Below are 10,756 nucleotides of genomic sequence, written 5' to 3' on the forward strand. Positions count from 1 at the left end.
ATGAGGTTTTACACACCTTGATGCTAATGACAGGAGGCTGTGGTCTGTGGTCCGACATGAGGTTTTACACACCTTGATGCTAATGACAGGAGGCTGTGGTCCTTAATACTAATGACAGGAGGCTGTGGTCTGTGGTCCGACATGAGGTTTTACACCTTGATGCTAATGACAGGAGGCTGTGGTCCTTAATGCTAATGACAGGAGGCTGTGGTCCTTAATGCTAATGACAGGAGGCTGTGGTCCTTAATGCTAATGACAGGATGCTGTGGTCCTTAATGCTAATGGCAGGAGGCTGTGGTCCTTAATGCTAATGACAGGATGCTGTGGTCCTTAATGCTAATGACAGGAGGCTATGGTCCTTGATGCTAATGACACGAGGCTGTGGTCCTTAATGCTAATGACAGGAGGCTGTGGTCCTTAATACTAATGACAGGAGGCTATGGTCCTTAATGCTAATGACAGGATGCTGTGGTCCTTAATGCTAATGACAGGATGCTGTGGTCCTTAATGCTAATGACAGGATGCTGTGGTCCTTAATGCTAATGACAGGATGCTGTGGTCCTTAATGCTAATGACAGGAGGCTGTGGTCCTTAATGCTAATGACAGGAGGCTGTGGTCCTTAATGCTAATGACAGGAGGCTGTGGTCCTTAATGCTAATGGCAGGATGCTGTGGTCCTTAATGCTAATGACAGGAGGCTGTGGTCCTTAATGCTAATGACAGGAGGATGTGGTCCTTAATGCTAATGACAGGAGGCTGTGGTCCTTAATGCTAATGACAGGAGGATGTGGTCCTTAATGCTAATGACAGGAGGCTGTGGTCCTTAATGCTAATGACAGGAGGCTGTGGTCCTTGATGCTAATGACAGGAGGCTGTGGTCCTTAATGCTAATGACAGGATGCTGTGGTCCTTAATGCTAATGACAGGAGGCTGTGGTCCTTAATGCTAATGACAGGATGCTGTGGTCCTTAATGCTAATGACAGGAGGCTGTGGTCCTTAATGCTAATGACAGGAGGCTGTGGTCCTTAATGCTAATGACAGGAGGCTGTGGTCCTTAATGCTAATGACAGGAGGCTGTGGTCCTTAATACTAATGACAGGAGGCTGTGGTCCTTAATGCTAATGAAAGGAGGCTGTGGTCCTTAATGCTAATGACAGGAGGCTGTGGTCCTTAATACTAATGACAGGAGGCTGTGGTCCTTAATGCTAATGACAGGAGGCTGTGGTCCTTAATGCTAATGACAGGATGCTGTGGTCCTTAATGCTAATGACAGGAGGCTGTGGTCCTTAATACTAATGACAGGAGGCTGTGGTCCTTAATGCTAATGACAGGAGGCTGTGGTCCTTAATGCTAATGACAGGAGGCTGTGGTCCTTAATGCTAATGACAGGAGGCTGTGGTCCTTAATGCTAATGACAGGAGGCTGTGGTCCTTAATGCTAATGACAGGAGGCTGTGGTTCTTAATGCTAATGACAGGAGGCTGTGGTCCTTAATGCTAATGACAGGAGGCTGTGGTCCTTAATGCTAATGACAGGATGCTGTGGTCCTTAATGCTAATGACAGGATGCTGTGGTCATTAATGCTAATGACAGGATGCTGTGGTCCTTAATGCTAATGACAGGAGGCTGTGGTCCTTAATGCTAATGACAGGAGGCTGTGGTCCTTAATGCTAATGACAGGAGGCTGTGGTCCTTAATGCTAATGACAGGAGGCTGTGGTCCTTAATGCTAATGACAGGAGGCTGTGGTCCTTAATGCTAATGACAGGATGCTGTGGTCCTTAATGCTAATGACAGGAGGCTGTGGTCCTTAATGCTAATGACAGGAGGCTGTGGTCCTTAATGCTAATGACAGGAGGCTATGGTCTGTGGTCCGACATGTAAAGTCTACGTGTGTTTCACAGTATTTATCACATCCCAAGCCAACCCCCTCTGGGGAGTAATCTCCCACAAACGCTATGAAGTCTTACTGCCTTGGGGGGGGGGGCGACATTCATTTGAGAAGCTCATTTCATTGAGGGATGTGCGGGGGGGGTAAGACAACACTGGCTTTTGAGATCTCTCTTATCTGTTCAGAACCAAGAAGAGTAATTATCTGTGAAAATATTTGGTGGGTTACTGTGTGATTGGCAGGGACATTGAACTTGGCGGTACTGAGGGTGAGGATCTGTTACTTAAAGGGTTCTGGAAGGAGGGTTGAGTCCAAATTGGCACCCTATTCCCTATATAGTGTGCACTACTTTTCACCAGGGTCCTATGGGGTTAATGCACTATAAATGGAATAGGGTGCCATTTGGGAGGGAGCATCAGTAATGTGAGAGGAGTGGGAACACCATCTCAATGCACTGTCTCTCACAGCACAGTAGAGCACACAGACACTTTGGGGCTAATCTCAATGCACTGCCTCTCACAACACAGCAGAGTACACAGACACTTTGGGGCTAATCTCAATGCACTGCCTCTCACAACACAGTAGAGCACACAGACACTTTGGGGCTAATCTCAATGCACTGCCTCTCACAACACAGTAGAGCACACAGATACTTTGGGGCTAATCTCAATGCACTGCCTCTCACAACACAGCAGAGCACACAGACACTTTTGGGCCAAGTGCTCGGTCGAGGTCTAAGAGACCAAATATAATGTAGAAAGATCACTTTTTAAGTGAGGTGAGATTACAGTGTTAGAAACATTTACCTGATCTTATTGTTCTAGAAACAAGGATATCATGACACCATTTTTTGGGACAAACTTCTGTTTTCACTCGAATGATAAGGCCTTTCTTTAATCATTGTATTTTTCCAGAGCTCCAGACTAGGGCTTAGTGACCACCTCTCTGTGCCCAGGACTCCATCACCTCAGCCTGGGGTGGCAGAGCTCTCCTCCTCCCTGAGAGGACTCCTGAACCTGGTGGATCAGCACTGGGCTGGCACACGCTCCCTCCACCTTAACCCCAGCTTCCTGGGTACACAATCAGTCACTACGCTACATCCCAAATAGTACCCTGTTCCATATGTACTGCACTTACTACTGACCACGGAGATGCATTTATGTGTCGTCATCATCACTCACACAAACAGATGTTTTAGACCTGGGTTTTTAACCATTCTAGATATATATATACAGTGGGAGAAAAATTACAGACCTCTACATGCTTTGTAAGTAGGAAAACCTGCAAAACCGGCAGTGTATCAAATACTTGTTCTCTCCACTGTTTATACATTCCTCCTTTGGCCGCCTCTCCTTCCAGTTCTCTGCTGCCAATGACTGGAACGAACTACAAAAATCTCTGAAACTGGAAACACTTATCTCCCTCACTAGCTTTAAGCACCAGCTGTCAGAGCAGCTCACAGATTACTGCACCTGTACATAGCCCACCTATAATTTAGCCCAAACAACTACCTCTTTCGCTACTGTATTTAATTACTTATTTTGCTCCTTTGCACCCCATTATTTCTATCTCTACTTTGCACATTCTTCCACTGCAAATCTACCATTCCAGTGTTTTACTTGCTATATTGTATTTACTTTGCCACCATGGCCTTTTTTTGCCTTTACCTCCCTTATCTCACCTCATTTTCTCACATTGTAAAAATACTTATTATTCTACTGTATTATTGACTGTATGTTTGTTCTCAACTTGCCTACTTGGTGAAATAAAGGTGAAATAAAAGTATATATATAACCATTCTAGTTGTAACCATTCTAACATATTTTCCTCAGACTAATACATTAGCTAGTCCTTTGCTTGGCATTGTAACGATAACAAGAAACTTCCTAGATACCGTTCTCACACCGTCTACCTTCCTGTCTTCTGTCTCCTCTCCAGGCCAGGCCTACGACCTGCTCTCTGCCCTGGGATCACCTCCTGCTACTTCCTGTCTGACAGAGACAGAAGAAAAGAGAGAAGGACAGAACAGAGGAGGACAAGAACAGAGTGAGAGTCATGTTGATGTGACTCCACAGTGCAGTGAGGTAGCTCTCCTGAAGAGGAAGCTGTCCTTCACACAACAGCAGCTGGTTAGTACCTCAACAGCTGGTTTGTACCTCAACAGCAGCTGGTTAGTACCTCAACAGCAGCTGGTTAGTACCTCAACAGCAGCTGGTTAGTACCTCAACAACAGCTGGTTAGTACCTCAACAGCAGCTGGTTAGTACCTCAACAGCAGCTGGTTAGTACCTCAACAGCAGCTGGTTAGTACCTCAACAGCAGCTGGTTAGTACCTCAACAGCAGCTGGTTAGTACCTCAACAGCAGCTGGTTAGTACCTCAACAGCAGCTGGTTAGTACCTCAACAGCAGCTGGTTAGTACCTCAACAGCAGCTGGTTAGTACCTCAACAGCAGCTGGTTAGTACCTCAACAGCAGCTGGTTAGTACCTCAACAGCAGCTGGTTAGTACCTCAACAGCAGCTGGTTAGTACCTCAACAGCAGCTGGTTAGTACCTCAACAGCAGCTGGTTAGTACCTCAACAGCAGCTGGTTAGTACCTCACAGCAGCTGGTTAGTACCTCAACAGCAGCTGGTTAGTACTCATCAGCAGCTGGTTAGTACCTCTCAGCAGCTGTTAGTACCTCAACAGCAGCTGGTTAGTACCTCAACAACAGCTGGTTAGTACCTCAACAGCAGCTGGTTAGTACCTCAACAGCAGCTGGTTAGTACCTCAACAGCAGCTGGTTAGTACCTCAACAGCAGCTGGTTAGTACCTCAACAGCAGCTGGTTAGTACCTCAACAGCAGCTGGTTAGTACCTCAACAGCAGCTGGTTAGTACCTCAACAGCAGCTGGTTAGTACCTCAACAGCAGCTGGTTAGTACCTCAACAGCAGCTGGTTAGTACCTCAACAGCAGCTGGTTAGTACCTCAACAGCAGCTGGTTAGTACCTCAACAGCAGCTGGTTAGTACCTCAACAGCAGCTGGTTAGTACCTCATCAGCAGCTGGTTAGTACCTCATCAGCAGCTGGTTAGTACCTCAACAGCAGCTGGTTAGTACCTCAACAGCAGCTGGTTAGTACCTCAACAGCAGCTGGTTAGTACCTCAACAGCAGCTGGTTAGTACCTCAACAGCAGCTGGTTAGTACCTCAACAACAGCTGGTTAGTACCTCAACAGCAGCTGGTTAGTACCTCAACAGCAGCTGGTTAGTACCTCATCAGCAGCTGGTTAGTACCTCAACAGCAGCTGGTTAGTACCTCAACAGCAGCTGGTTAGTACCTCATCAGCAGCTGGTTAGTACCACAACAGCAGCTGGTTAGTACCTCATCAGCAGCTGGTTAGTACCTCAACAGCAGCTGGTTAGTACCTCAACAGCAGCTGGTTAGTACCTCAACAGCAGCTGGTTAGTACCTCAACAGCAGCTGGTTAGTACCACAACAGCAGCTGGTTAGTACCTCATCAGCAGCTGGTTAGTACCACAACAGCAGCTGGTTAGTACCACAACAGCAGCTGGTTAGTACCTCAACAGCAGCTGGTTAGTACCTCATCAGCAGCTGGTTAGTACCTCATCAGCAGCTGGTTAGTACCTCAACAACACTAGGAATGTGTTCCAAATGGCACACTATTCCCTACTGAATATATGGCACTACTTTGGACCAATATAGTGCACTACTTTGAACCAATATAGTGCACTACTTTGGACCAATATAGTGCACTACTTTGAACCAATATAGTGCACTACTTTGGACCAACATAGTGCACTACTTTGGACCAATATAGTGCACTACTTTGAACCAATATAGTGCACTACTTTGGACCAATATAGTGCACTACTTAGGACCAATATAGTGCACTACTTAGGACCAATATAGTGCACTACTTTGGACCAATATAGTGCACTACTTAGGATCAATATAGTGCACTACTTAGGACCAATATAGTGCACTACTTTGGACCAATATAGTGCACTACTTTGAACCAATATAGTGCACTACTTTGGACCAATATAGTGCACTACAATAATTTGTCACCAGAATCTGAATTTGTTTAGGTTAAATCCCGACCTAAATGATCTTCTCTCAGGGGCAAACCCTAACTTCCACTTAATCTCCCATTGACATCAACACATGAATAAGTGAAAATTCATCTATATTGGAATTAATGATTCGCCTCTCTGTGTCTCTATTTGTCTGTGTTGCAGGAATCCCTGAAGAAAAGGCTTGTCGAGGCTCTGAAAGAAAACTACAACTTGAGACTAACCAGCCTAAAGCAGGACTCCTCTACCACTGCAGAGGCCAACTGTGAGTTGCCTTGTCTATGGCACAGTGTGTCTCCATTTCTGTGTCTTTTGGATGGTGTGGACAAATCTCTCTCTTCTCTGCTCTCTCTGTGTGTGTGTGTGTGTGTGTGTGTGTGTGTGTGTGTGTGTGTGTGTGTGTGTGTGTGTGTGTGTGTGTGTGTGTGTGTGTGTGTGTGTGTGTGTGTGTGTGTGTGTGTGTGTGTGTGTGTGTGTGTGTGTAGGTGGCAGGCATTGGGACAGGTGTCTACAGAGACAGGTGCTTGCTCTGCGAGAGCAGGAGACACACCTGAGACAACTGGAGCAGACCATTGTGCTTCTACAGGGCAATCACAGGTCAATACACACACACACACACACACAAACAATTAACTCAACATTCTGTCTGTCAAAAGTCTGTGCCAAGACTCAGCTTTTTGTCACCCTCCAAATATGTTTTTTAGTTTGTTGTATTTATGTATTTTCCACAGGTCTTTGGTGTCCAATAATAACTCTCTGTTGGGACATCTAAATGAACACATAACAGAACAAACGGAGTCCAGAGTCCAGAGAATCCAGCCAGCAGACTAATCTAATGAGTTCAACATTGAACATCAATTCAAGCCTTTGCCAAGATTGTACTGCGTTCTAATGACTCGAGCCTTCTCTGTAAACTGTTGTAGGCTGTTTGGCATACTGTGAAATTACATTGAAAATGTATTTGTAATATACATGCTTTTTATATGCACTCAACAAAAAAACACTTCTAAAGAAAGATAACGTTAGTATATCATAATACACTTTTCTGTATTGTCATTTGTGTAATTAGATGATGATAATAAAGCGATGTTTTTTGACCCTCCGGAAGCTACTCGGTTTCTCCTCCAGCGGGCGTTTAATTCTGACGTCACTGACGCAGAGAGGACGTTTCAGTGACGTCACTGACGCTGAGAGGACGTTTCAGTGACGTCACGGCCCACATATTAAAACGGCTCCTTGAGGCCAGCTGTCAAAACGGAGACAAAAATAGACTTTCTTCGCAATAGCCAGGCCCTATATTTTGAAACAGTAGTGCATTTAAATAATATATATATATTTTTTAAATAATTTTCTAAAATAGGCTACTATAAAAGTTTGATTAAGAAGAAGGTAGCTGATGAATAATGAATTGGGGGTGATTTTTGATAGCTAGCCAGGTGTTAGCAACGGGCAAAGTGAAGTGGAGACGGTAGTTGCTGCGAGGTTTATAACTAATTCACTTTCTGTTTCTTTACCTGGCTTTTGGGTAAAGTTTATTTGTTTTGTTAAAGTAAGCTACTATAACGCCAAAAAAAATGGCAACCGAACAGGACAATCAATTTTGTTCCTTCAACGTTGGTGGTTGTTTTTTCCATCCGGTTCAACCGACTTTCTCACTTTCAGGACTCGTTGCTTTTCAAAGAGACGACTTCCGGTCAGAAACCACGGTGGTTTATCGACAGAGACGGATGCACATTCAGACATGTACATTATTATCTACAAACGGGGAAACTAGCTACATCATGTGTGTCAGAATTAAATATTTTATATGAGCTTACCGCAGGTTTACGTCCTAACGTCACTGCTACAGGTAAAATCAATTAACCGATCAACCCTTTTGCCTGTTTGCAAAGTTAAAGACATGGTTATTAGTCTACCTAATATGGTAAAGTAACGCAAACAGTCTACTGTTTCACAATAACATTCAATCAAGGTTTAAGAAAAACGAAATCAAAACAATAAGGCTGCATTTAGACAAGCAGCCCAATTCTGATCTTTTTTTTCTCAATAATTGGTCTTTTGACCAATCAGTTTAGCTCTGAAAAGATTGGATTTGAAGAGGGCTGATGTGATTGGTCGGGAAAGATCTTGTACTACATCATTGAGTCTAACATAAAAAAATATACTTGGACAAGTGTTTAAGAATAAGTTAATTTATACCGAAAATATTTAATGTTTACACTATCATAATTGATATCCTAGTGTGTACATATCAGTTATATTACTATGCATACTAACTTCCTCTAATTACTTGTTATTTTTTTATTAAAACGTTGATTATTATTGATATTGATACTGTAATGTTGAGGGAGGCAGATCTAAGCATTTCACTGCACCTTTTATACCCGGTGCTGTAAACTATATGTAACAAATGACATTTGGTTTGATATAAAGTGGGCTCATGATTTATGTCCTCGGATTAATTTCCCACTAGGCCTTAGAGAACCTCCAGTCAGGGAAGCATTTCCTGCGAGACCGGCCAGTAGACCTGCAGGTGACTGAGAGAGCCACCCTGAACTACTGGAAGACCAGAATCTGTAACACCAGAGAACCTGAACCCATAGTCAGCCCAGTGTCCTCAGGTAGGCCCCCCATAGTCAGCCCAGTGTCCTCAGGTAGGCCCCCCATAGTCAGCCCAGTGTCCTCAGGTAGGCCCCATAGTCAGCCCAGTGTCCTCAGGTAGGCCCCCATAGTCAGCCCAGTGTCCTCAGGTAGGCCCCCATAGTCAGCCCAGTGTCCTCAGGTCAGCCCAGTGTCCTCATAGCCCCCCATAGTCAGCCCAGTGTCCTCAGGTAGGCCCCCCATAGTCAGCCCAGTGTCCTCAGGTAGGCCCCCCATAGTCAGCCCAGTGTCCTCAGGTAGGCCCCCCCCATAGTCAGCCCAATGTCCTCAGGTAGGCCCCATAGTCAGCCCAGTGTCCTCAGGTAGGCCCCCATAGTCAGCCCAGTGTCCTCAGGTAGGCCCCCCATAGTCAGCCCAGTGTCCTCAGGTAGGCCCCCCATAGTCAGCCCAGTGTCCTCAGGTAGGCCCCCATAGTCAGCCCAATGTCCTCAGGTAGGCCCCCCATAGCCAGCCCAGTGTCCTCAGGTAGGCCCCCCATAGTCAGCCCAGTGTCCTCAGGTAGGCCCCCCATAGCCAGCCCAGTGTCCTCAGGTAGGCCCCCCATAGTCAGCCCAGTGTCCTCAGGTAGGCCCCCCATAGTCAGCCCAGTGTCCTCAGGTAGGCCCCATAGCCAGCCCAGTGTCCTCAGGTAGGCCCCCCATAGCCAGCCCAGTGTCCTCAGGTAGGCCCCATAGTCAGCCCAGTGTCCTCAGGTAGGCCCCCCATAGCCAGCCCAGTGTCCTCAGGTAGGCCCCCATAGCCAGCCCAGTTTAGGCCCCCATAGTCAGGCCAGTGTCCTCAGGTAGGCCCCCCATATCCAGCCCAGTGTCCTCAGGTAGGCCCCCCATAGCCAGCCCAGTGTCCTCAGGTAGGTTGGCGCTCTGGATAAGAGCGTCCTAAATGACTTAAATGTAAATGTAATAGTCAGCCCAGTGTCCTCTCAGGTAGGCCCCCCATAGTCAGCCCAGTGTCCTCAGGTAGGCCCCCCATAGTCAGCCCAGTGTCCTCAGGTAGGCCCCCCATAGTCAGCCCAGTGTCCTCAGGTAGGCCCCCCATAGTCAGCCCAGGTAGTCAGCCCAGTGTCCTCAGGTAGGCCCCCCATAGTCAGCCCAGTGTCCTCAGGTAGGCCCCCCATAGTCAGCCCAGTGTCCTCAGGTAGGCCCCCCATAGTCAGCCCAGTGTCCTCAGGTAGGCCCCATAGTCAGCCCAGTGTCCTCAGGTAGGCCCCATAGTCAGCCCAGTGTCCTCAGGTAGGCCCCCCATAGTCAGCCCAGTGTCCTCAGGTAGGCCCCCCATAGTCAGCCCAGTGTCCTCAGGTAGGCCCCATAGTCAGCCCAGTGTCCTCAGGTAGGCCCCCATAGTCAGCCCAGTGTCCTCAGGTAGGCCCCCCATAGTCAGCCCAGTGTCCTCAGGTAGGCCCCCATAGTCAGCCCAGTGTCCTCAGGTAGGCCCCCCATAGTCAGCCCAGTGTCCTCAGGCAGGCCCCCCATAGCCAGCCCAGTGTCCTCAGGTAGGCCCCCACTGGCCAGCCCAGTGTCCTCAGGTAGGCCCCCCATAGTCAGCCCAGTGTCCTCAGGTAGGCCCCCCATAGCCAGCCCCAGTGTCCTCCAGGTAGGCCCCCATAGTCAACCCAGTGTCCTCAGGTAGGCCCCCATAGTCAGCCCAGTGTCCTCAGGTAGGCCCCCCATAGTCAGCCCAGTGTCCTCAGGTAGGCCCCCATAGCCAGCCCAGTGTCCTCAGGTAGGCCCCCCATAGTCAGCCCCAGTGTCCTCAGGTAGGCCCCCCATATCAGCCCAGTGTCCTCAGGTAGGCCCCATAGCCAGCCCAGTGTCCTCCAGGCCCCCCCGCTCATAGCTTAAATGTAAATGTAATAGTCAGCCCAGTGTCCTCAGGTAGGCCCCCCATAGTCAGCCCAGTGTCCTCAGGTAGGCCCCCATAGCCAGCCCAGTGTCCTCAGGTAGGCCCCCCATAGTCAGCCCAGTGTCCTCAGGTAGGCCCCCCATAGTCAGCCCAGTGTCCTCAGGTAGGCCCCCATATCCAGCCCAGTGTCCTCAGGTAGGCCCCCATAGCCAGCCCAGTGTCCTCAGGTAGGCCCCCCATAGCCAGCCCAGTGTCCTCAGGTAGGCCCCCATATCCAGCCCAGTGTCCTCA

General features: G+C 47.9%; 1 protein-coding gene across 1 annotated transcript; it reads left to right on the forward strand.

Annotated features, from left to right (window-relative positions):
• The first annotated feature begins 2,020 nt into the window (after window positions 1-2,020).
• Window positions 2,021-7,060, forward strand: LOC124029262 (leucine-rich repeat-containing protein 36-like). The gene is made up of 6 exons (XM_046341034.1): window positions 2,021-2,033; window positions 2,776-2,964; window positions 3,829-4,019; window positions 6,131-6,230; window positions 6,451-6,562; window positions 6,697-7,060. Exons 1-6 carry the CDS (start codon window positions 2,021-2,023, stop codon window positions 6,794-6,796), a joined length of 705 nt encoding a protein of 234 aa, XP_046196990.1. The 3' UTR covers window positions 6,797-7,060.
• Window positions 7,061-10,756: the final 3,696 nt, after the last annotated feature.

This window comes from Oncorhynchus gorbuscha, unplaced genomic scaffold, assembly GCF_021184085.1.
Source record: "Oncorhynchus gorbuscha isolate QuinsamMale2020 ecotype Even-year unplaced genomic scaffold, OgorEven_v1.0 Un_scaffold_5927, whole genome shotgun sequence".
Taxonomy (NCBI): Eukaryota; Metazoa; Chordata; class Actinopteri; order Salmoniformes; family Salmonidae; genus Oncorhynchus; species Oncorhynchus gorbuscha.

Bases quoted from the DNA above. Each gene is read 5' to 3' on its own strand.
- LOC124029262 (XM_046341034.1), top strand. The intron at 6,231-6,450 runs GTGAGTTGCCTT...GTGTGTGTGTAG, and splicing joins TACCACTGCAGAGGCCAACT to GTGGCAGGCATTGGGACAGG. The intron at 6,563-6,696 runs GTCAATACACAC...TATTTTCCACAG, and splicing joins CTTCTACAGGGCAATCACAG to GTCTTTGGTGTCCAATAATA.